Genomic DNA, 23,991 nt, shown 5'->3' on the forward strand with positions numbered 1-23,991 from the left:
CCCGAGCGCTCCCCTCGCCGCGGCGCCGGTGGAGGCTGCGGCGCCTCGCCAGGTACTACGACTCCCAGAAGCCCTCGCGCTGGGCGGCCGCGGCTGCACGGCCTGCTGGGAGTTGTAGTCACTCGACCAATAGGCGCCCGAGCGGAGCCGGCCCGGCAGGGCGTGTTCCGGGAGGCGGCGCGTGGTGCCGCGAGGGCCGGGAGCCGGCTGGAGAGCGGGGCGGCTCCCTCGCGCGGCGGCTCCCTCGCGCGGCGCACGTGCTCCCCGGTGGCCGGCAGCGGTGCTCGGGGTCTGCTCCTGCTCGCTCGGGCGCGGGGAGGTGGGCGCCATGGGCAAGGCCAGGCCGCGCGGAGGCCTGGCGAAGCCGAGCCCCAACCCTTTCGAGGTGAAAGTCAACCGGCAGAAGTTCCAGGTCCTGGGCCGGAAGACGCGCCACGACGTGGGGCTGCCCGGAGCGGCCCGCGCGCGCGCCATCCGGAAGGTGAGCGGGCGCCCGCACCCCCGGGGACGGCGGCCCCGGCCTCGCCCCGGAGTCCGGGCGCCTCTCCGGGCCACGCGCGGGCGGTGCGCTCGGCCGCCTGCCGGGGGACGCGGGCTTTCTCGCTCGCCGTCCCGGGCACTTGGTAGGCCGTTGAGATGGGGCGCCCCGTGCACAGAGAGTCTGCGGTGTTCTCTGCCCTCGTGCGCTCTGGGCACCTTCAGAGGCCTGGCTGGCCGGGCGCGGTGAGGTCGGCGGGGTTGCCCTCCCTGGACGGGCCTCCAGGCCTTCGTGCCAGCCACGGGAGCCCCAGGTGGAACACCCCCCCCCCCCTCCCCGGTCCCCAGCCTGGATGACTCTCCTTGCCCTCAGGTCCTGGTCTGGGCCCGCTGGTCACATCTGCATGTTCTGTGCACCCAGGAATTCTTGAAGGATGCAAGAACCATTCACACTACCTGCCAAAATGCTGGCACTGGATTGGGTCCTTCCATCCTTGGATGACAGCCACATTCCTGACCGTTCCACAGTCCCTTGGGAATATAAATTCTAACACAGCCCAGGTCTCAGGAGCAGCAGCCATTTCTGCTCCCTTGTATCATCTCTGATCTGTTTCTGATCTGTTTTTCAGCGTACCCAGACTTTGCTAAAGGAGTATAAAGAAAGAGATAAGTCCAATGTATTCACAGACAAACGCTTTGGGGAATACAATAGCAGCATAAGCCCAGAGGAAAAGATGATGAAGAGGTTTGCTCTGGAACAACAGGTATGGAAAAGATGAGATACAGCCCAATGAGAACCGCTGTTTATCTTGACTCATGAATAGTTTTGTGGGTGCTTGGCTTTCGGTTATACATCGCCATAAGAAATCTGGAGTTTCTAACTAAGTAGTAACATTAGCTTTGTTGGCTGAAGGGCAAGTGGATGGAGGAACGTTGCTAGTGGGGAAAGACCACATGATTTACCAAAGATGCTTGTATGATTTACTAGTTGGGACTACTGATTATTTTTTATTTTTATTTACTTTATTTATTTTGGTCGGTTGTGGGGCGTAAACTCTGGGCCTGGATGCTATCCCTGAGCTGAAGGCTACTGCCCTACACTTCTGGTTTTCTGGTGGTTAACTGGAGATAAGAATCTCATGGACGGATGTTCCTGACCAGGCTGGCTTTGAACCATGATCTTCAGATCTCAGACTCCTAAGTAGTGAGGATTACAGGCGTGAGCCGCCAGCCCCTGGCTATTTTTTATTTTTTGGTTGCTGGTTTCTGAGGCTTGTACTCAGAACCTTCAGCTCTTCTTTAGCTTATGATCAAGGCTGGCACTCTACCAACTAAGCCACACCTCTACTTCTGGCTTTATTTCGACTAATTGGAAATAAGAGCCTTTCAGATTTGTCTCTTCTGGTTGGTTTTGAGACATAATCTTCAGATCTCAGTCTCTTGAGTAGCTAGGATTACGGGTGTGAGCCACCAGCACCTGGCTGGCCCATTGCTTTACTGAAGAATCCCCTCTGTGAGCTAGGCATTGTGGAGCATAGCTGGACTCCCAACTGTTCATTAGGGGATTGTGGTTTAGCCTGGCCTGGGGAAAGTTAGCAAGGCACTCACCTCAACGACGGTAGAGCATGCCTGTCATTCTAGCTACATGGGAGGTATAACTAAAATAAAATAGGAGTAGGGTATGCTGAGTTCAAATCCATGTACCACCAGAAAAAAAAGAAGTTAAGTTTCTCCATCAGTTCTGATTATATCTGAATTGTTCAAATGATCCGAGATCATGTTACGTCAGTCTTATCTACATTGTCATAGTTCAATGGGAAAAATTGTAATTTTCCAGGACATAAATGGTTATTTTAGGAAACTGATCCCCTTTTCCCCTCTTCTCTCAGCGACAACATGAGAAAAAGAATATCTATAACCTAAATGAAGATGAAGAATTAACTCATTATGGCCAGTCTTTGGCAGACATTGAGAAGCATAATGACATTGTAGACAGTGACAGTGATGCTGAAGAACGAGGAACTTTGTCCGGTAAGGGGACCTAAGAGAGGATCTCTTTTTTTCCCCTCCAAGAATCCTTTTCTGGCTCTTACTATGTAATTATTATTGCATTTTGTACATTTTTATTTTGAGAAAATATTGTAACATTAACTTACTAGGATACTGATAGTGATTCCTATTTTTCTGCCATGCTCAACTTGTGAGGGAACAGCAAATGTAGGTGTATTTGCCAGCTATTATTCTTGGTTCTAGGGAAACCTGGCTGACTCTTGCAACCCATGTTACATGGGAAACCCAGACAGTACCACAGGTAAAGTGTGTGAGAAAACAGAGCCAGACAGTCTGGGACATGCCATCATCGGCCTTCCCAAACAGGTAGCTCCCTCTAGGGGGAGGAGTAAACCCAGAAGGCTTGAGGAAAACTGGGAAGATGGTGGCTGAGAGCACACAATGGGGTGGCAGTACTGTAGGTACCTGTGTGTGACTTTTACTTGGGAGTGTGAACTATGGCAGGATTTGTGCCGTGGAATTCACCATACGAGAGGACATGCCCACCAGGACTTATTAGTGACCTGGAAACTAGTGGGAGGATGGACTCAAGGATGGTTCTCCAGGGCTTCAGACTGAGTTACTCGGAAGCCTGGATGGCCATGCACTGAGATGGCAGGACGTGGGCAGCCCAGGTCTGTCTCTGAGTTTTTGAGCATCCAAGGCCACCCTAGTCTTATGCTTTCCCAATAGAGGTTATTAGCTGAGGGTCTCTGTGGGAATGGGAGGAGATGGGAGAGTCATTTTAGGGATGGTTGGGTGTTGGAAGTACAGTTAGAGGGCAGGAACATGATTGAAGTGGAGAGCCAGCCGCCCTGCAAGGTTGCCTGAGGACTTGGCTTCCCAAGTGCTTCAAGTTAGCTTGCTTGAGTTCTGAGCTAGACAGGCAGTGTTCTGTGTAAATCATTTTGCATCGGAGTCTGTTCACTCATTTTGAAACTGTGGTTTTCTTTTTCTTTTTCTTTTTTTTTTTTGCTAGTCCTGGGACTTGAACTCAGAGCCTGAGCACTGTTCTTGAGCTTTCTCAAGACTAGCGCCCAACCACTTAGGCCACAGCACCACCTCTGGCTTTTTCTGTGTATTTGCTACCAAGGAATCGAACCCAGAATTTCGTGCATGCTAGACAAGTACTCTACACTAGGCCACACTCAGGACCCCATCGTGAGTTTTGGGGTTTTTTTTTTTGCCAGTCCTGGGGCTTGAACTCAGGGCCTGAGCACTGTCCTTGGGCTTTCCTCAAGGCTAGAGCTCTCCCTGAGCCACAGCACCACTTCTGGCTTTTTTTTTTTTTATGTATGTGGTACCAAGGAATTAAACCCGGGTCTTTGTGCATGCTAGGCAAGCACACTACCACTAGGCCAAACTCCCAGCCCCCCATTGTGGTTTTAAGAGTTTTTTTTCCATGCCAGATTTAGTGATTCTCCAAATATTTTTCTTTTGTCCTGGTATAACTAGAGTTAAGTTGATTCTTCTGCCCCCATCCTTTACTAGGGCTTGAACTCAGGACCTTGTACTTGCTGAACATGTGTTCTTCCATTTGAGCCACGTTCCCAGTCCAGATTCATGACTGTTTTCTGCCTCTGCCATTGGCTCGGGACATTTCTGTGTCTAAGCCCTGTAGGTAGGGATAGGGCTTAGGGGCATGGGTACATGCCGCACTGCCAGTTTACCATCTTTTTTCTCTACAGTCCTGATTATATGTTCCTGGGTATAACAGTCTTTTATGAAAACAAACAGAAAAAGCAGGTGCTTGGTGTTTGCAGTTTCTTGGTCTGGGGTCTTGTGTGTTCTTGAGCGGCGTAATGTGCATGTCCATCAGTGGCCGGCGTGTCTGTCTGTCCATGGTCTCCAGTGCTCGTGGAGAGCCATGGCAGAGTGCCTCGAGAGTGTTTACGATGCCAGGGCCTGCTTTCCAGTGGTATTTTGTGCTGTTTGTCTCCAGCTGAGCTGACTGCTGCCCACTTTGGCGGCGGGCCCCTGCACCTGGGCAGGAAGACCACACAGGATGGTGAGGAGAAGAGCAAACCCAAGTCTCGGAAAGAACTGATTGAAGAGCTCATTGCAAAGTCGAAGCAAGAGAAGGTGGGTTAGTTGATGTCCTGCATCCTGGGAAGTCCTCGCAAAAGGCATAATCTCAGTATGTGCCTGAGCTTTTGTCCCTGCACATTTTTAGGCTGCATTTCATATTTTATATGAGTTATTTTTTAATAGGAATATTTTAAGTCTCATTAAACATATACTTGGAATGGGGTTTTTTGTTTTTCTGTTGCTTGACATTTTTAAAATTACATTTTAAATAGTTAATATAGTTGTGTGCTACAAACTAGAATAAAGGAGGGAAGGTGTGACACTGTTCAAAAAGAAATGTGCTGAATACCTGACTTATGTAACTGCTCCCACTGGACATCATCTTTACAATAATTTTTGTTTTTTCCCCAGTCCTGGGCCTTGAACTCAGGGCCTGAGCACTGTCCTTGGTTTTTCTCAAGGCTAGAGCTCTACCACTTGAGTCACAGCACCACTTCCAGATTTTTTCTATGTATGTGGTACAGAGGAATGGAACTCGGGTTTTTGTGCATGCTAGGCAAGCACTCCACTGAATTCTTGGCCTCCATTCCCGCTGCTGAGCCTGCCTTCCACTGTTTTGTTTTGTTTCGCCAGTCGTGGGCTTGAGCTCAGGGCCTGAGTACTGTCCTTGGATTTTCTCAAGGTTAGAGCTCTACCACTTGAGCCTCAGCACCATTTCTGGCTTTTCTTTTTCCTATGTATGTAGTACGGAGGAATCGAACCCAGGTCTTCGTGCATGCTAGGCAAGCAATCTACCACTAGGCCAAACTCCTGGCCCCACACTTTTTTTTTTTTTAATTTAAAAAATTTTATTGTTGGAATAATGTTTAGAGAAGTTACAGTTACTTTTGTCAGGTAGTAGGTACATTACTTCTTGCACATTAATAACCCTTTTCATGTTTTGTCCCTTTTTCCCTTCCCCAACCCCTCCTAATCATCTTGTTTTCCCCCTCCCCCCCTTTTTTGTGGGTCATGGGGCTTGAACTAGGCCTGGGCGTTGTCCCTGAGCTCTTCAGCTCAAGGCTACCACCCTATCCTTGAGCCAAGCCCCACTTCTGGTTTTCTAGAGATTAATTGTAGATAAGAGTCTCAGGTCCTTTAGTGCCAGCTGGCTTTGAACCTTGTTCCTCAGTTCTCAGCCTCCTGAGTAGCTAGGATTACAGGCTTGAGCCCCCACGCCTGGCTTGTTTTTTGGTTTTTGTTTTTTTTTAATATACTAAATGTATATCAAGATTTGCACAATAGCCTCTTACTACCTTGCAGGAAAGGTATGAACAGGGGATTTCATGTGTTCTTCTGATATATGTTGGGCCACTCGGTTGAAGTTCAGCAGTGATGGTGTATTGTGTGTGTGTCTATCATTTCCATTCCCAGAGGGAAAGACAGGCACAACGAGAAGATGCCCTTGAGCTCACTGAGAAGCTGGACCAAGACTGGAAAGAAATCCAAAGCCTCCTGTCACACAAAACTCCCAAATCAGAGAACCGAGAGAAGAAGGAGAAGCCCAAGGTGGGACCCTGCGAATTAGGGCGGGTTTTCAGTTGAATGTTGCTAACAGATTATCTGATATTTGTTATGTTGAGATAGAAGCAGATCCAATGTTGTTTCAGTGAAGATTAATGTTTGTGGTGTTAGAAGTACTTTGGGTACAGGCGCATAGAATAGGTTTAAACTTTCCTGTGACATGTTTGCAAATTGATGTCTAATATGTATAAAATAGATTAACTTCCTTTTCTAAGCTATTTTCCACTGCATAATACTTGGCTAACTTTTGTAAGTGATGACACTTGTTTGAGTGGCTGGATTCCACATAAACTCCATGGTCTGTTAAGATGATTGGTGCTTATTTTGCTAAAGCAACAGATTTTGGGAAGCATTTTATAGGAGCCAAAGAGTTGGTGAATCCATGCTACTCAAGTGACAGCCAGTTCTGTCTTCAGGATGCTTAGGATAACTTCCTCTGTAGGAGGTGTAACTAATTTCAGAATGATGTCCAACATTCCATCTTGCCTATAGTGAGTTTTGGGGTTATTTTGTATATAAAAGAGAAGAATCATTATCACTCATGGTTTATATTATAATTAAGCTATTTAGCTTCCTTACTTGATTTTATCATCAAAGTTACTTGAGTGTCTGACTTCTTAAAATACTAGATATCTGGAGGTGTGGCCTAAGAAGTAGAGTGCCAGTTGTGAGCATAAAGAAGCCCCAAGAGTGAGATGTGAGACTCCAAATTTCAGCTATGATATCAGTACCAACAAGAAGTATTAGAAATGAGAAATGTGTTCTTTTCACCCTAGCCTGATGCTTATGATATGATGGTTCGTGAGCTTGGCTTTGAAATGAAGGCCCAGCCCTCTAACCGGATGAAAACAGAGGAGGAACTGGCAAAGGAGGAGCAAGAACGGCTCAAGAAACTGGAGGTATTGGGCGGGAGGGAACGCTTCCCTTTGTGAGGTTGGCTTTGATTCCTTGCATTTAGACAAGCTTATGGGCCTCTTCCATAGCTGCGCTTACAGGTAGATGCACTGGCTCATGCTAGGCTTCCTTCTACCGATGCTTTCAGGCCAGCCGCGAGGACTGTGCAGAGGACAGGTTTGCCTTCTCTGTAACTGGAGAGTATTTCTGTCCCAAGATGTAACCATTTGTCCTTGTTAACTAAGGATGTCTTCCAAGGAATGTCTGTCCCATACTAGGAAGTATTTGAAGACTCAGGCAGAAAGCAGGCTGTATGTCCCTGTGTGGTGCACAGGCCCCAGGCCTGCTCTCTGTGCATTTAATGGGTGTGCCGTGTGACTTCTCTTTTCTTCCTGCCCAGGCTGAAAGAGTTCGAAGAATGCTTGCGAAGGATGAGGATGAAAATGTGAAGAAACCAAAGCATATATCAGCAGACGATTTAAATGATGGCTTCATATTAGATAAGGATGATAGACGTTTGCTTTCTTACAAGGTAAGGTGTTTGGCTTCACTTTCTTATTTGTTCTAAAACACTCCAATTTATTCGTGGGGTTCAGTTCAGATGGGGATTTTACCATGTCATAGAATTTTGGGTCTTTTTGCTCCACACTTGAGGTGGAGCTCCTAGAGAACTCCATAGCAGCCGTGGTCCAGGGTGGAGCACAGGTAATAGACTGCCTAGACTGCACTCCTGGCTGCTGCTGTCTTTTGGAATTTGAATGAAGGACTTTGAGCTTGGATGATTACCTTGGATTCTACTGCTGGAGGCACACCTCTGCCCTGCCTTTTATGATGGTTAATTAGACATAGAATCTTGAGTACTTTTCTGTCCCGGCTGGCCTCAAATCCTGATCTTCCAAATCATAGCCTCTAAAGGAACTAGGATCCTAGATGTAACTCACTGGCACTAGTCTCATCAACCATGTTAAAATTTGTTGTTTCTAACCGAGTGCTGGTGGCTCATGCTTGTAATCTTAGCTATTCAGGAGCCAGAGATCAAAGGGTTGAAGTTCAAAGGCAGCCTGGGCACAAAAGTTTGTGGAGACTTTTTTTGCCAGTCTTGGGACTTGAACTCAAGGCCTGGGCACTGTCCTTGATACTTTCTGCTCAAAGCTAGCACTCTGCCACTTGAGCCACAGCGCCATTTCCAGCTTTTTCTGTGTATGGGGTACCAAGTGAGCACGCTACACTAGGCTACGTTCCCTGCCCGTTAAGACTCTTTTTTTTTTGTTTTGTTTTTGTTTTTTTGCCAGTCCTGGGCTTGGGCTCAGGGCTTGAGCACTGTCCTTGGACTTTCTCAAGGCTAGAGCTCTTCCGCTTGAGCCTCAGCACCACTTCTGGCTTTCTTCTATGTATGTGGTACTGAGGAATCGAACCTGGGTCTTCATGCATGCTAGGCAAGCACTTTAACCACTAGGCCAAACTCCCGGCCCCCCGTTAAGACTCTTATCTCCTACTAACCACCAGAAAAATCGCATGTGGCACTGTGGCACAAGTGGTAGAGCACTAGCCTTGAGCTGAAGAGGTCAGGGACAGTGCTCAGGCTCAGAGTTTAAGCCCCACGACAGACAAAAAAACATTTCTGTCAGTATTGAGGAAGCTAACTCAAGGTTAGAATTCTGATTATTGAATGAAGTAACCAGTTTCTAGACTGGTGCTTTTTTGTTGTCTCTGTTGGGCTCATGGCTTTGTTCATGGTAGCCACTTTGTCACTGGACCATGTTCCAACTAGAGCAGATCTTTTTTTTTTTTTAATATATTTTTTATTGTAATTAATAGAAGGGTTACATGATATTTGCCAGATAAATGGTGCCTTAATTCCCACACATTGATACCCTTTCACATGTCATGGTCCCCATTTCCCTTCCCCCCTCCTCCATCCCTCATCTTGTTTTCCCGTTCCCTGTCCAATTTCAGATAACCAAATACAATTATATCTGATATATCAGATAACAAAGTGAGATAGTGTAACAATATGAGATAACCTATTCCATGCTGATTCTAGGGCTTGAGATTAGGGCCTGGGTGCTGTCCCTGAGCTTTCTTTTTTTTCTTTTTAATATGGCTAGTGTTCTGCTTGAATCACAGCTCGACTTCCAGCCTCTTTTGGAGGGGAAGGACGGGTGGAGAGGTTGATTTGAGATAAGAGTCTCACAGACTTTGCTGTATTGGCTTATAATGGTGATCCTCTGAGCTCAGCCTCCCGAGTAGTTAAACTTACAGACGTGAGCCACTAGTGCCAATTTCTAGAGGCTTTTAATTCACAAAACTGGGGCCAGGAGTTTGGCCTAGTGGTAGAATGCCTGCCTAGCATGCACAAAGACTGGGGTTTGATTCCTCAGTACCACATACATAGAAAAAGCCAGAAGTGGTGCAGTGGCTGAAGTGCTAGAGCGCTAGCCTTGAGGAAAGCCCAAGGACTGCTCTCAGGTCCTGAATTTAAGCCCAGGACTGGCAAAAGAAAAAAAAAAACAAAACATAACCTATAAGGTCTCTAGTCTTCTTTCTTTTCAGACTGTATCATTCAGCCCCAAGGGCAGAAAAATAGGCAGATCTGATGATCTGAGAAGAAACGGTCTAAGAAGACTGGGTATTAACAGAAGGTTATCAGAATAGTCAGAGAAGGTCTTGGAATGATCTGTTACCTTGCACTGGCACCAGTGGCAGTATACTGGTACTTGAGCCATGCCGCTCCCCAGCAAACCCTAAATGTCTCTCAGATTCTGCCAGCCACACTCTGGGAACCTGTGTTCACTGACCTGGAGACAAGAGGCTAAGCGAAGTTACAAGGGTTTATGTAGCTCGCAGTATTGTGAGTGTGAGGAGCTGGCCCTTTGACCACGGGTGGGCAGGAGGGTACCGACACCGTGTGACGTGGTGTTTCAGTGACAGTAACCCGGTGGGTCCCGGCCCTGTGTCCTGATGCCTGGTGATCTCCATGTTCTTTCTAGGATGGAAAAGTGAACATTGAGGAAAACATCCTGGAAGAGCAGAACAGGGAGGCTGGTGGCCAAGAGAGTGAGGAGGAAGGGGACCACGCTGAGAGCGCTGAGGATGAGGGAGGAGGCGAGAGCAGTGGGGACCCCGAGGAGAGTGATGGCCCAGACAGCCACTCAGACCTGGAATCTGACCGAGAGAGTGAAGATGGGGATGAGAAGCCCAGCAAGGAGCGCCAGCAATCTCATGGGAAGAGACTGACAGGTGGCTGTCGGGAAGCTCGCGACGCTGCCAGCTCTCAGCTCCCTTACACCTTTGCAGGTATACCATCGAGTTTTCCTGATTTTGGACAACCTCTCTGATGTGCGCACTACTCCCTAAGGTAGTGCATGCGGAGTGGGGACCAGTACACACCTGGGAACGTTTAAACAGCTGTCTTCTGTTGTGACAGTTCTGCTGTGGAGGCGAGGTCACTTGAGTGTCTGCCCCAAGGGTTGGGCTTGCCTTGGTCGCATGGCTGTGGATACCCACGAAGCACAATTTGCTTTCTTAGCAGTGTCTTTGTGTTCTCTGTGGTCAGCCCCACACGTGGCCAGCGAAGCAATCTTGTGTGGAGACCCAGGCTACCTTCTACTGGTGTAGAGGTTGCATTGTCTGCCACCTTGGTGGAGTCTCGGCTTCCAGTAGGCTAATCTAATGGTCCTGTGGTGGGTATCTCTCCAAACAAGACAACTAGCGTGACCCCGCCTCTGCTGGGTGGCACTGCGGAGCTCCAGGCCCCCCCCTAGCGTATCTGACGACCCCATGGCCAGTGGGCATGTAAGCAGATTGGGAGGGTGAGGCTTCCATGGAGCTGTCTGTGGAGCTTGGCAGAGCCAGACACTTGGATGTTTGTGGTGATGGGATATGAAACAAGTGAAGTAATGAAGCAATTTCATTATGTGCAGAAGTATGAAGCATGCACCACTGACTAAGTATAATGCAGGCTGTGTGTTTCCAACAGCTCCCGAGTCCTGCGAGGAGCTGAAGGCTTTGCTGTCCGGAAGGTCTGCAGCAGAGCAGCTGCTGGTGGTGGAGAGAATCCAGAAGTGCAACCACCCAAGTCTTGCTGCCGGAAACAAGGCAAAGTTAGAAGTATGTGAGATGATAGAACCCTGAGCACGGCAGGTGTTCACACCTTGCCTGTTAATTCACTGCTTCTTGATAGGGCCTCACCTACCACTTGGTATCAGTGTGATGACTGATGGGGTAGGAGTTGGGAGTTGGTTTGGATTAGACAGAACATTGGCATGGTGTTAGGTGCTTCTCCTCCTAGCAGGCCCTGTGTGAGAAAGCAGCCTCAAGAGTTGTTAAGAGGCTGAGAGAAGCCTCAGATTTAAAGCCAGCCCGGGCAAGAAGTCTTGAGCAAAAGTGCTCAGGGACAGTGCCCAAGCCCTGATTTCAAGCCCAGGACTAGCACCCAAAAGAAGAGAAAAAGCAGAGGCTTAACCGGCTCTGGAAGTAAACAATGTGTATCTGTTGTAAACCAATAAATGTTGGCATGAAGGAAATGTTTGCTGAACTTTAAGTAGTTCAGTGACCACTCCTGTGCTGTTACTGTTCCTACTTAGGTTATTGCTTAGATTTTTCTGCTCAAGGCCATGCCCCCACTTGTGCAGGTTGTTTGGAGATAAAGAGTCTTGAAGATTTGTGTTCTTAGGTTTGCTTTGAGTAGCTAAGAGTATAGATGTGAGCCCGTCACCCCCAGCCTTTTTTTTTTTTCCCCTGTCAGTCGTGGGCTTGAACTCTGTGCCTGGGCATCATCCCTGAGCTCTTCAACTCAAAGCTACTGCCCTAACCCTTGAGCCACAGCACCACTTCCAGTTTTCTGGTGGTTAATTAGAGATAAGAATCTCAAGAACTTATAGCCTGCCCTGGCTTTGAACCGTAGTCCTCAGGTCTCAACCTCCTGAGTAGCCAGTATTACAGGTGTGAACCACCAGCACCTGGCTTTTCTTTCTCTTTCTTTTTTTTAATTGTTGAGGTAATATATAGAGGGATTGCAGTTGCAGTCACCATGTAGTAGGTGCATTACTTGTCACACATTGATACCCCTTCTCATGTTTGTGTCTTCATTTCCCTCCCCCCACCCTCTCATTTTTTTTTATTTTTTTGCCAGTCCTGGGTTTGAGCTCAGGGCCTGAGCACTGTCCTTGGACTTTCTCAAGGCTAGAGCTCTACCACTTGAGCCTCAGCACCACTTCCGGCTTTTTTCTAGGTATGTGGTACCAAGGAATCGAACCCGGGTCTTCATGCATGCTAGGCAGGCACTTTAACCAGTAGGCCAAACTCCTGGCCTCATTTTTGTTTTTAATAGAGGTTCTCCAGCTTGCCCTCAGTTTCAGGATCTTTTACATTATTACCTCAGTGCTTGGTTTAGGTGTGGCAGCTCTGCTCAGCTTCCCATTTGGGTTTAATGATGAGGTGTTATCTGCCATTCCATGGGAGGAGGACAGGCCTCGTTCATAGCATAGGGGAGCCTTCCCTTGCCGTGTCTGGTGTTGAATGCAGGTGGTGGGGTGCTGTGCGTGGGTGCTGCCTCTGTCTTAGGTGCTTGTTACAGAACTCTCCCAATTCATGTTCTCGCAGAAACTGTTTGGCTTCCTTCTGGAATACATTGGCGATTTGGCTTTGAATGAACCACCAGACCTCAAAGTAATCGATAAATTGGTTGTGTAAGTAAAACTTTTTCTGTTATCAGGGAAGAGGGGCTGAATTGCGTCTTTTTTCTTCTGTGTAGTCATCTCCTGTGTAGAGTACCCATTTTGGATTCATTAAGGCAGAGGAAATAGTGGTATAAACTTGGATAAATTGCCCAGAAGTGATGCACAGACCTGACAGTGTGAACCCACTGTAGAGACGTGGTGACAAAGGACAGGCATGCTCTCACGCCACCACCCATACAGGGCCAGTTCTCCAGCCTCAACAGGGTCACCGGGCAGCAGCTGAACCTTCTAGTGCAGGACAGACTGTTTACTGTTAGTTTCAATCACCAGGGAAGCTTCAGGCTCTGGGTGGCGCAGGATGTTAGGCAGTATGGGAGCCTCAGCCCCGCGGTGTGGATAACACCTCAGTGGGGTCAGGCAGGAGTGTCAGTGTATGAGTGGAAGCTTTCCCAAGAAATTACATCCTTTGTCCTACAGAGGGGCAGCTAGTGGTGGCTTCATCCCACACTGCGCTAGAAGCCTGCCACTCCCGTTGCTCATGGTCCCCAGTTCTGGTGGCTGGGACAGCGCCAACGGGCAGAGCGTTGTGGACACATGCTGTTGGTGTGCTGGCACACGCAGAGAAATGATCTCCTAAGCAGGAAGTTCAGCAGCTGTCAGGGGGAGGAACTCGGCAGGCCTAGGTGGGCTGAGAGCTCCTGACGCTCGCCAGGCCTTGAGTCCAGTCCCCAGCACACACACACCAGCTACAAGTGGGCTCCTCCAGGACTTGTGCTTCTGACCTGCTCTGTCAGCAGGTGGGCACAGGAGTCCACTTCTCCTCACCTGTGCTTCTGCTTAACAGGCAGTTATACAATCTTTGTCAGATGTTTCCTGAAAGTGCAAGTGACTCCATGAAATTTGTCCTCCGAGACGCGATGCACGACATGGAAGAAAAGCTTGAGACCAGAGGCCGGGCAGCCTTTCCAGGGCTGGATGTGGTAAGCAGTCACTGTAGTTGAGTTGAGCTGGCATCAGACAGAGGGCTTGCTGGGCATGGTGTTAGTGATGCAGCCGGACTGCCTGTGCCCAACACTCCGGAGTGCTCCAGGGGAAGCTGCCAGATCTGAGAGGAAGACTCACCCTTAGCGCAGAACGAGTCTGGTTTGAGGCCACAGCTGCTCTCTCCTCCCAGGGCCTCCTGGGAGGCAGGTGCTGTACTCCCTGTGGGCTGTGCGAGGAACTGGACATGCGTCCCAGGGCAGAACCACATGTATGGCACGCCTTGCCACACCTATCTGCTGCCTCCTTCCAGGCTGAGGCATGGAACCTGGGCTCCATGGCCAAACTCCCTCCTCTGAGGGCTGCCCTCCAGGCTGAGGCCCTGGACGCCATGGGAGTCCAGGCTTCTTTCCCCAGGGCCATGGCACCAAGCTCCAGTCCTGACCCGAGTGCTGGCTTTCCTGGGAGGTTGCAGGTGACAAAGCATGGCCTCCGTGGACACTTTCTGTCTGTCACTAGGACCTAAAGAAGCCAGTTGTGTTGTTGGGACCTTTTGAGTGACTTTAACTCTATTTTCTCTTTGTTTTAATCTGTGCGATCATCTAGCTGATTCACTTGAAGATTGCCGGGCTCTTGTTCCCGACTTCTGACTTCTGGCATCCCGTGGTGACTCCTGCCCTGCTGTGCATGAGTCAGCTGCTCACTAAGGTATGTACCACCCATACCACCCCCATCTGTGCTAAAGCCAGGCCTGCACCCGGCACAGGCATGGCCAGGCACCGGCCAGTTCCTTGAGATGCTGAGGGACATGTTCAACCCTATCCTGACAAAAGAGAGGGGAGAGAGGGAGAGAGAGATGATTTCCAGAGTCACCCTGGAAAGCCAAGAGAGGCTTGTGACCACTCAGACCAGTCACAAGGCTCCTCACCTAACAGGACCTGAGGGGCCGAGGGCCGAGGGCGCTCTCCCTCCTCCAGCACTGCAGCCGAATCTTTTCCTGTTTCCCAGAACAGTCAGGACTTCACAGCAGCAGCAGGCTGTTGTTTGGGGCTGGGGCCTCATGGTGACAGTGGGGTGTGCAGTTTCTCCCAGGAGCCAGTTCCCAGCATGTGTAGCACAGTGCAGGGAGCAGCCTGGCAGTGCGTGTCCTCTCTGGTCCTTCACAGTGCCCGGTCACCACCCTGGCCGATGCAGTCAAGGGCCTATTCGTGTGCTGCCTCTTCCTGGATTACGTGGCTTTGTCCCGGAGGTTCGTCCCGGAGGTGATCAATTTTCTTCTCGGAATTCTTTACATTGCAACCCCAAACAAGCAAAGCCAAGGTGAGTTGGTTTGCCAGGATGTTTTAGACTATATTGGTCTCAGGATTTTTTAAAAAAGGAATCTGGGGGCCAGGAGTTTGGCCTAGTGGTTAAAGTGCTTGCCTAGCATGCATGAAGACCTGGGTTCAATTCCTCGGTACCACGTACATAGAAAAAAGCCGGAAGTGGTGCTGAGGCTCAAGTGGTAGAGCTCTAGCCTTGAGAAAGCCCAAGGACAGTGCTCAGGCCCTGAGCTCAAGCCCAGGACTGGCCAAAAAAAAAAAAAAGGAATCTGTATTTATGATGGCAAGTTTGGCAAATGCAAAAGTAGGAAATAAATATACTCGTGAATTCCTGCCATGCAGAGCAGAATTCATGTCAGTGTGGGAGTATGTGGAGGGGGGTAGGGGTGTGGGTGTGTGGCTCTAGAAGCCAACTTTGCACTTGAATGTGAGACAAAAGAAATGTCCAATCATGGCTGTGTGCCAAAGGGAGCAGCACCACGTTGCCGGATGCTTTCCATGTTGAAAGAATCACATTTTGAGCTAAACAAAGCACACTATGTATGAGTTTTACTTTATTTCGGGAAGAGAGTTGCCAGGATTAAACCCAGACCTTGTGCATGCTTCTGTTGTTGAGACAGCCTTGAATACCTGGACTCCGCACCTTTAATTCTATCTCCTAAGAAGGGTGAGACTCGGGGGATTAGGTTCAAACATATGTGCACTGAAAAGTCTTCAGATCTATCTTCAATTAACCAGAAAAATGCTGGACTAGAGGTGTGGCTCAAGTGGTGGAGTGCTGCTGTGAGCAAAAAGCCAAGTGAAGTCAGGAGTTTGGCCTAGTGATAGAGTGCCTGCCTAGCATGCACAAAAACCTGGATTCGATTCCTTGGTACCACATACATAGAAAAAAGCCGGAAGTAGTGCTGTGGCTCAAGTGGTAGAGCTCTAGCCTTGAGAAAGTCCAAGGATAGATAATATCCAGGCCCTGAGCTCAAGGCCTAGGACCTGCAAAAAAAAAAAAAAAAAAAAAAAAAAAGAACCAAGTGAAAGCATGAGGTCTTGAGTTTAAATCTAAATATTAGCAAAAACTCCCCACAAATCTTGGGCCCAGATCTTCTTTCAGCCTCCTAAATAGCTAGGAGAACAGGCATGCCAGGCTCTATTTAGCTTGTTTTTTATGCGTCTTGGGGCTTAAACTTTCTCTACCACTTGAGCCACCCCTCTACGTCTGGCATTTTTGGTCTCTAATTGTAGAGAAGAGCGAGTCTCAAGGACTTTTCTACTCAAGCTAGCTCTAAAGTATGACCCTCAGATCTCTGCCTCTAGAATAACTAGGATTATAAGCATGAGCCACTGGTGCCAGACTTGTTTTTTTGAGCCAGAACTGAGACTTGAGCTCAGGACTTAGTGCTCTTGCTCTGCTTTTTCTGCTCATGGCTGTTACTGTATGACAAGCCATGTTTTCAGCTCTAGAATTTTGCTGGGAATGATTCTCATGGATTTGTCTGCCTAGCTTTGAAACTCAATCCTCCAGTAGCCTACTGAATAGCCATAAGATTATGAGCATGGCTGGGCATGGTATATCACACCTGTAATCCTAGCTACTCAGGAGGCTGAGATCTGAGAATCGAGGTTCAAAGCCAGCCCTGGCACAAAAGGACCCGAGACTCTTTATCTCCAATGAACCTCTAGAAAATGGGAAATGGGGCTTGGCTCAAGGGTAGGATGGTAGCTTAGAGCTAAAGAGCTTAGGGGTAGTATCCAGGCCGAGTTCAAGCCCCATGACCCACTTTAAAAAAAAAAAAAAAGATTATGGGCAGGGACCTGGTACCTGTCTCAGATATTTAGATAGTTTGCCTCTTCCTGTGTATCAGACCTGCTAGGAAGGCACAACCACCACAAGCTTCTGATCCTGTGAGCCCTTGCAGCCAGGGCTGGGGGAGGGGGCGTCAACCAACTTCAGGACGTGCCGGTGTGGATTGAGACACGTGCCTGTGCTGACTGCCCGCCCTCACCACTCATGCAGCCATCCACCTTCCCTTTGGCATACCTGGGTGCTGTAGAGCTGGCTGGCTCCTCTGTGCCCATGGCCCCATCCCCTTGCATTTTCTGACCTGTGACTGTGATGCAGCCTCTTTTCCTGGTTTTCTGCTCTTCCCTTTCTCCACTGCAGTGCGGCAAGCCTGTGGTCTCAGTCATGGCCCAGGCGTCAGGAGCCTCGTGTGGCCCATCAGGCCACAGGAGTATGTGGCCTGCAGGTTTCTGAGCCCATGCTGGTGCCATCCTTGCCCTGTTGGCTGGGGTCTGGCATGAGCAGGGACTGTGGTGAGGACTGTTAGGGGCCAAGAACTGCAGTGTCGGCTGTGCCCATCACCTCTGCTGTTGTCTTGGGTTCAGGTTCCACTCTGGTGCACCCCTTCAGAGCGCTTGGGAAGAATTCAGAGTTGCTCTTGGTCTTGGACAAGGTGGACATAGCCTCGTGGCGAGGGGGAGGCCTCTCTCTGCACTGGGCAACCGAGTCCAGCTCCCTGCCGGCAGCGGAGGCCAATCACGCCAGGTATGTGTGAGAGCCCCAGGGGCGGAGGCCAGAGATGTCCTTGCTTTCAGCCAGGTTATCTCCGTGACTGTGGCTCTGCGTCAGGCAAACCCCTTTCTGGGCTGTGTTGACACTGTGGACAGTTTTCTGCGTTGGGGGAAAAAAACTCCCAACCATGGGGCGTTTTTTTCAGACAGTTCCCTGATGCTCACCCAGTCCCTTGAGATTGGGGCGGTGCCCCCTCCCTACCTCTCTGAGTCGTCCTGTGCCCTGGCTGCCCCACTGGGTGTAGGGACGTGGGTCGGGGGGCTCCCAGTAGGATGGTGTGAACCGGTGCTCACGCTGCCTGCTGCCCTTGCAGACTGTCCTGCCTGGCTGTGTGTCTGGCCCTGCTGAAGCGCTGCATGCTCCTCTACAGCGCCCTGCCATCCTTCCATGCCATCACCAAGCCCCTCCGAGCCCTCCTGGCAGAGCGCCTGGTGGACTGCAGCTGCCCCCGGGATCTGCAGGTGACACCCGCAAGGCTGCTGGGGTGGTGGGCGTGGTCACGGGGACCAAGGTGGGAAGCAGCTGGGCGTGCGCCCTCTGCTCCCGTCCCTGCCGCCGGCTGCTGGTTTCCTGTGCAGAGCAGCACTGTCACCTGGATGGATAGCTCTCAAGTGTCCAGTCCTGACCCCAAGCCACCCCAAACCCACCACTCTACCCAGTCTGCCGTCACCTGGGCTCAGCAAAGCCTCACGGGTGGGGCTGTGTACTACCTGCCTTCTCACTGGCATCCACTTGCTGTTGAATACAGCTGTGGCTTGTTCCTTCCATGGAAGAGGTCCTCTCTGGGCCTCCAGCATCTGGCCTGGCAGGATGGCTTGGCCTGAGCCCCGAGACAGAAGCTATGCAAGAGGAAAGGGGTTGGACTCATCTCTATGCTAGCTTCTGGAATATTCATCAAAAGGTTGTGGCACCTGGAGCCAGGGCATGGTGCAGGGGTGCTGTTGGATACGTTAGTCTGAAACTTGGCAGAAACCCAGTTGTTCTACTCTGCCACCTCCCCTCGGGCCCCCCACTCCCAGGCACACGGCCCTCCCAGCTGCTGGCAGGGGTTCAGTGGCGCCCTCCCAGGGACAGGAGAGGCATGCAGGGCTCGACTCTGGCCACTTCCAGAGCGTGGTGGTCAGAAGGGGATCTGGAAGATGGCAGCCATGTTGTACCCTGACACTCACAACCCCGGCTGGGAGTGGGGTTGTAGGGTGTGGAGTGGCTGGGGGAGACGCTGGGCCATGCTTTGCAGGAGCTGTCCCAGAGCATCCTGTCGGAAATGGACGCGCAGAAGCAGCTGTGCCAGCCCCTGGTCTGCGAGAAGAGCAAGCCCGTTCCGCTGAAGCTCTTCACACCCCGCCTGGTCAAAGTGTGAGTGTCGGGGCTCCCTGGGTGGGACGGGCCAGGGAGCCCCTCCTCATGGTCGCCCACTCTCACTCTAGCCTGGAGTTTGGACGGAAGCAGGGGAGCAGCAAGGAAGAGCAGGAGAGGAAGAGGCTGATCCACAAGCACAGGCGGGAGTTCAAAGGGGCCGTCCGGGAGATCAGGAAGGACAATCAGTTCCTGGCCCGGATGCAGCTCTCCGAGATCATGGAAAGGTGAGGAGGGGTGCACAGTGGGGGCGCACGCAGGCTGGTGGCACCAAGCTGCCCTGGCAGGGGAGGCAGAGCTAGCTGGGTGGGCTCGTTTCTTGTCCCCCTCTCCCCATTCCTTCTCTTGGCTGGCATGATCAGCTGCCACAGGCTGTCACCGGGTCTGTTGGGAAAGGCCTGGGCACAGTTGGCAAACGAAGCCACAGCAGGATCTGCTTCCTTCCTGTTTTAGGGATGCGGAGAGAAAGCGGAAAGTGAAGCAGCTGTTTAACAGCTTGGCTACCCAGGAGGGCGAGTGGAAGGCTCTGAAGAGGAAAAAATTTAAAAAATAAACTAAGGGGCCAGGAGTTTGGCCTAGTGGTTAAAGTGCTTGCCTAGCATGCACGAAGACCCGGGTTCGATTCCTCGGTACCACATACATAGAAAAAAGCCGGAAGTGGTGCTGAGGCTCAAGTGGTAGAGCTCTAGCCTTGAGAAAGTCTAAGGACAGTGCTCAGGCCCCGAGCTCAAGCCCAGGACTGGCAAGAAAAGGAAAACAACTATATTGGCCCTGCTGGCTGGCTCATGTCTGTCATCTTAGCTACTCAGGAGGCTGAGACCTGAGGATCAAGGTTCAGAGCCAGCTCGGGCACAGAAGGACCGCACACAGGAGATGGCCTGGCTCGGGACGGCGCCCAGGCCCAGCTCAACCCCGTGACCCCAAATAAACAAACAAACGAGCCAACGCGGCTGCGATGGAAGCTCGGGTTCTCGGGGGGGGGCGGGGGGGGGGGGAGGCGCCTCGCCCACGAAGGCCCATTCCGGGACCGGGCAGGACCGGCAGCCTGGGGCTTCATCCGGAGCCCGTGCTGGGTGGGGTGAGGTCAGGGGCGGCCGGGGCGGAGCGGAGGGAGCCGGTCGGCAGCCCGGGCGTCCGGGGTGCGGCGGCGGGGCCGGCTCCCTGGGCCAGCGACGGCCTCAGCCCGAGCCCCAGCTCCCCCGGCGGCCTGCGGAAGAGGCGGGGCTGGCGGCGTCACTCCCGGGGCGGGGCGGCCCTGCCCCCGCCCGTCCCGCTCGGTCCGTCCGCTCTCCGTCGGTCCGTCCAGCCGCCAGCAGCACGTGGCCGTGGCCGCAGGAGGTGCCAGGGTCGGGGAGGGGGCAGCGGGCCGGCGCCCCGCCCGCTCGGGGCGCACCCGGGTTTCCCGCCGCCCGGGGCGGGGTCTCTTCTCCACGGGGGACTCCGTTTCTCCCGGGTGGGGTGGGCGTCGGGGCCCGGACACTCCAGGTGCCCTCACCGCACCCATCTGCCCGCCAGGCCGGGTCTGCGCCACCGAGCCGCCATGGGCTGGGGAGGAGAGGCGGGCTGCACCCCGCGCCCGCCCATCCGCGCGCAGCCCGCGCCCGAGCGCCGCGTTCTGGCCGTGGTCTTCCTCGGCCTGCTGCTGGACCTGCTGGGCTTCACGCTGCTGCTGCCGCTGCTGCCGGGGCTGCTGGAGGGCCACGGCCGCGCGCGGGTGAGTCTGAGTCCGCCCGCCCCTCGGCTCCGCCCGGCCCGGCCCGGGCCCCGCCCCGCCCTTCTGCCAGGGCCCCGCCCCCAGCCCGGCCAGGCCCCGCCCTTCTGCCCGGGCCCCGCCCCTACCTCGGCCAGGGCCCCGCCCACTTTGGAGACCGGCCTGACCCGGGAAACCCCGTCCAGGGGACCCCCGCCCCCCCCCCGGACGCCCCCACCCTCCACGGCGCCCTCTCCCCGCAGGACCCGCTGTACGGCTCGTGGCAGCGCAGGGTGGACTGGTTCGCCGCCGCCATCGGGATGCCCGCAGAGAAGAGGTACAACAGCGTGCTGTTCGGAGGTGAGGCCGCGTCTGGGGTCCCCGAGCTCCCGGTGCCCGTCCTTCCCCTGGGTGGCCCTGAGCTGGCCCGAGCGCTGAGACTCCTCGGACCACCGTCTCCCTCAGGTCTCATAGGCTCAGCCTTCTCCCTCCTGCAGTTCCTGTCGGCGCCCCTGGCCGGCGCGGCCTCCGACTGCCTGGGGAGGCGCCCGGTGATGCTGCTGTCCCTGGTAAGCCTCTCCATGGCGCCGGCTGCGCATCGCTGGGGAGGGTGGTGGAGGCTGAGCCTTTCTGGGGGAGCCCTGCTCCCAGCCCTGCCTCCTGCTCCGGGCAGGGTCCTGCGAGGCTGCTGCCTGGCTTTGCCTGCTCCACTCGGGTCCACTCCCGGCCTGCAGCGATCTTGCCTCCCCCGGCCCCTCTCTCCTGGCAGGCGGGTTTAGCCACCTCCTATGCAGTGTGGGCGGCTTCTCGAAGCTTCCTGGCCTTCCTGGCCTCCAGAGCCATCGGAGGCATCAGCAAAGGGAACGTCAGCCTCTCCACAGCCATCGTGGCTGACCTGGCCTCACCTCCGGCCCGCAGCCGGGGCATGGTGAGCTCTCGGGCCTCGCAGGGAGCCGGAGGGCCTGGGCCTGCCTCTCGCTGCCCAGCACAGATGGCCTTCTTCTCAGGCAATCATCGGGGTGGCCTTTTCCCTGGCCTTCACGCTGGGCCCCATGCTTGGAGCCTCCCTGACGGTGGAGATGGCGCCCTGGCTCAGCCTGCTCTTCGCCCTCTCTGACCTGCTGTTCATCTTCTGCTTCCTGCCGGAAACTCTGCCCCCAGAGAAGCGGGTAGGGCCAGACCCAAGGGACTTGGGTCCAGGGTCTGAAGGGACATCCTGAGTACCCACGGAGCTGACCTGCCCTCTGCGGCTCCCCAGAGGCTTTGGAGACCACAGTTCCTCCCCATGTCCCCAGGGCCTCTGCTCCCAAGGCCTGGCAGGCAGATTAGAGGCCTGACTGGCAGGCCTTCGGCTCCCTCCCGCAGGCCTCTGCTGCCCTGAGCTTCCATTCTGCTGCCCACCTGCTCAGCCCCCTGGCTCTGCTCCGCTTCTCAGCTGTAGCCCATGGCCAGGACTCGCCTTCTGGAAACGGTAAGGAGCTTTCCCCTCACCCCGCAGCGCCCAGGCCCTTGGCCACCCAGCACGGCCCACACCCACCTGTGGCTCCCTTGCCCTGCCCTGCAGAACTCGGCGCCCTGCGCCGCCTGGGCCTGGTCTACTTCCTGTACCTCTTCCTCTTCTCTGGTCTGGAGTACACGCTGAGCTTCCTGGCCCACCAGCGTTTCCAGTTCAGCAGGTGGGTCCTGTCCAGGGGGGCCCCTCTCAGGACTTGACCCTTGGCGGCCCGGGGCTGGGCCCTCACCCTCTGCCTCCCAGCCTGCAGCAGGGCAAGATGTTCTTCTTCATCGGCCTCACCATGGCCGCCACACAGGGTGGCTACGCCCGGCGGATCAGTCCTGGTGGAGAAGTTGCGGCTGTGAAGCGGGTAGGGCCTCTGCAGTGGGGCGGGGTGGCCCGGCGGGGGGCCGGTGGCAGGGTCGGTCCTGAGGCTGCTGTGCCCACCGCAGGCCTTGTTGTTGCTGGTGCCAGCCTTCCTCCTCATCGGCTGGGGGCACTCACTGCCTGTGCTGGGCCTAGGGCTGCTGCTGTACTCATTTGGTGAGGGGCTTTGCCAGGGCTGTGGGGGGATCTCCAGGCCTCCCCCGGGGTGATGGCACGCCCTCTGCACACCTGTGTCCCCTGGGATGACGGTACTCCCCGTGTCCCGTGCCCCTTGGGGTGACAGCACCCCGTGTCCCGTGCCCCTTGGGGTGACAGCACCCCGTGTCCCTGTGCCCCCTGGGGTGACAGCATCTCCCTCTGTATCCCCATGCCCCCTGGGGTGACAGTGCCCCCTTCTGTGGCCCTCTGCCCCCTGGGGTGACAGCACCCCCCGTCTCCCTTGGGGTGACAGCACCCCGTGTCCCTGTGCCCCCTGGGGTGATGTCACCCCTTCTGTGTCCCCACAAGCTGCAGCCGTCGTCGTGCCCTGCCTGTCCTCCGTGGTGGCAAGCTATGGTGAGCGCTCTTCCCAGGACTGGTGCGGGGGGGAGGGGGGCTGTGTGCGGGGGGAGGACGTCTGGTGTCCCTGACCCCCCTCCTCCTCCCCCCAGGTTCCGCAGGGCAGAAAGGCAGAGTCATGGGCACGCTGCGGAGCCTGGGCGCCCTGGCCAGGGCCATGGGGCCCATAGCAGCTGCTTCAGGTGAGGCTCCCGTCCGCCCCCCCCCCCCGGCCCCGGCCCCCCTGCCCCTGCAGGCCTGCCTGAACTCTGCATCTCCGCGCAGTGTACTGGCTGGCCGGGGCCCAGGTCTGCTTCACGCTGTGCTCCGGGCTCTTCCTGCTCCCCTTCCTCCTCCTACGGAAGCTGAAGCATCCAGAACAGACACTCAAAGCTGAGTAGCTGAGCCACGTGCCTGGCCCACGGTGGCCAGGCCCCGCTCACTGCCACCGGTGCCCCTCCTTCCCCTCCCTGGATGGCCTCAGCGACTCCAGAGCCCCACGGTTCCTCTTCCCTCACCAGGGCCCCAGACAGGGCCATGCCCGAGCTTCTGAGGAGCAAATAAAGCAGCTGTTTTGTACCAATGCCTTTTCTGGGACAGCAGAGTGGTGTGTGCGTGCTGAGCCGGGCAGCTGTGGGTGGAGCAGGGCGCGGGCCGGGACCAACCACCTTGGTGAGGTGTGCGAGGGGGAGGCCTTCCTCGGCTGTCCTGATCATGGACTGCAACCCCTGCAGCCACACCCGTCGGCTCAGGTTTGGGGACCAGTGTCCTGTGGGCCCTAGCCGGCAGGTCCCTGACGCCTCGAGCTCCTGGGAAGACATGGGTGATGTGAGGGACTGCCCCAAGTGGCACTTGATCAAGAAGCAAGCGCTTTGGGGACCGAGGATGCGGCTTGGTGGTAGAGTGCTTGCCTAGACCGTGTGAAGCTGGGGTGCCTCTCCTCAGCACATCAACATGGGGGTCAT

At 53.8% G+C, this 23,991-nt stretch overlaps 2 protein-coding genes across 2 annotated transcripts; both read left to right on the plus strand.

Moving 5' to 3' along the window:
• The first annotated feature begins 153 nt into the window (after positions 1-153).
• On the plus strand, positions 154-19,687 carry Nop14 (NOP14 nucleolar protein). Its single transcript, XM_090343893.1, has 18 exons — positions 154-481; positions 1,107-1,241; positions 2,367-2,508; positions 4,469-4,608; positions 5,968-6,102; positions 6,894-7,016; positions 7,412-7,543; positions 10,002-10,308; positions 10,991-11,121; positions 12,616-12,701; positions 13,537-13,672; positions 14,280-14,381; positions 14,840-14,993; positions 17,375-17,534; positions 17,875-18,022; positions 18,799-18,917; positions 18,989-19,144; positions 19,371-19,687. Exons 1-18 carry the CDS (start codon positions 329-331, stop codon positions 19,468-19,470), a joined length of 2,559 nt encoding a protein of 852 aa, XP_090200019.1. The 5' UTR covers positions 154-328; the 3' UTR covers positions 19,471-19,687.
• Positions 19,688-20,176: 489 nt separating this feature from the next.
• Positions 20,177-23,609, plus strand: Slc75a1 (solute carrier family 75 member 1). The gene is made up of 13 exons (XM_090344130.1): positions 20,177-20,255; positions 20,433-20,631; positions 20,871-20,967; positions 21,073-21,176; positions 21,377-21,535; positions 21,615-21,776; positions 21,973-22,078; positions 22,172-22,283; positions 22,364-22,472; positions 22,555-22,645; positions 22,997-23,044; positions 23,140-23,229; positions 23,312-23,609. The coding sequence occupies exons 2-13, from the start codon at positions 20,458-20,460 to the stop codon at positions 23,425-23,427; spliced, it is 1,368 nt and encodes a 455-aa protein (XP_090200256.1). The 5' UTR covers positions 20,177-20,255; positions 20,433-20,457; the 3' UTR covers positions 23,428-23,609.
• The last annotated feature ends 382 nt before the right edge of the window (positions 23,610-23,991 follow it).

Source organism: Megascapheus bottae, chromosome 13, assembly GCF_031878675.1.
Source record: "Megascapheus bottae isolate mThoBot1 chromosome 13, mThoBot2.hap1, whole genome shotgun sequence".
NCBI classification, from domain to species: domain Eukaryota; kingdom Metazoa; phylum Chordata; class Mammalia; order Rodentia; family Geomyidae; genus Megascapheus; species Megascapheus bottae.

Coding starts and splice junctions, on each gene's coding strand:
- Nop14 (XM_090343893.1), top strand. CDS start 329: ATGGGCAAGGCCAGGCCGCGCGGAGGCCTGGCGAAGCCGAGCCCCAAC. Junction 14,382..14,839: donor TGAGTCAGCTGCTCACTAAG/GTATGTACCACC, acceptor GGTCCTTCACAG/TGCCCGGTCACCACCCTGGC. Junction 18,023..18,798: donor GCTGCCCCCGGGATCTGCAG/GTGACACCCGCA, acceptor CATGCTTTGCAG/GAGCTGTCCCAGAGCATCCT.
- Slc75a1 (XM_090344130.1), top strand. CDS start 20,458: ATGGGCTGGGGAGGAGAGGCGGGCTGCACCCCGCGCCCGCCCATCCGC. Junction 22,079..22,171: donor GGACTCGCCTTCTGGAAACG/GTAAGGAGCTTT, acceptor CCTGCCCTGCAG/AACTCGGCGCCCTGCGCCGC. Junction 22,473..22,554: donor AAGTTGCGGCTGTGAAGCGG/GTAGGGCCTCTG, acceptor TGCCCACCGCAG/GCCTTGTTGTTGCTGGTGCC.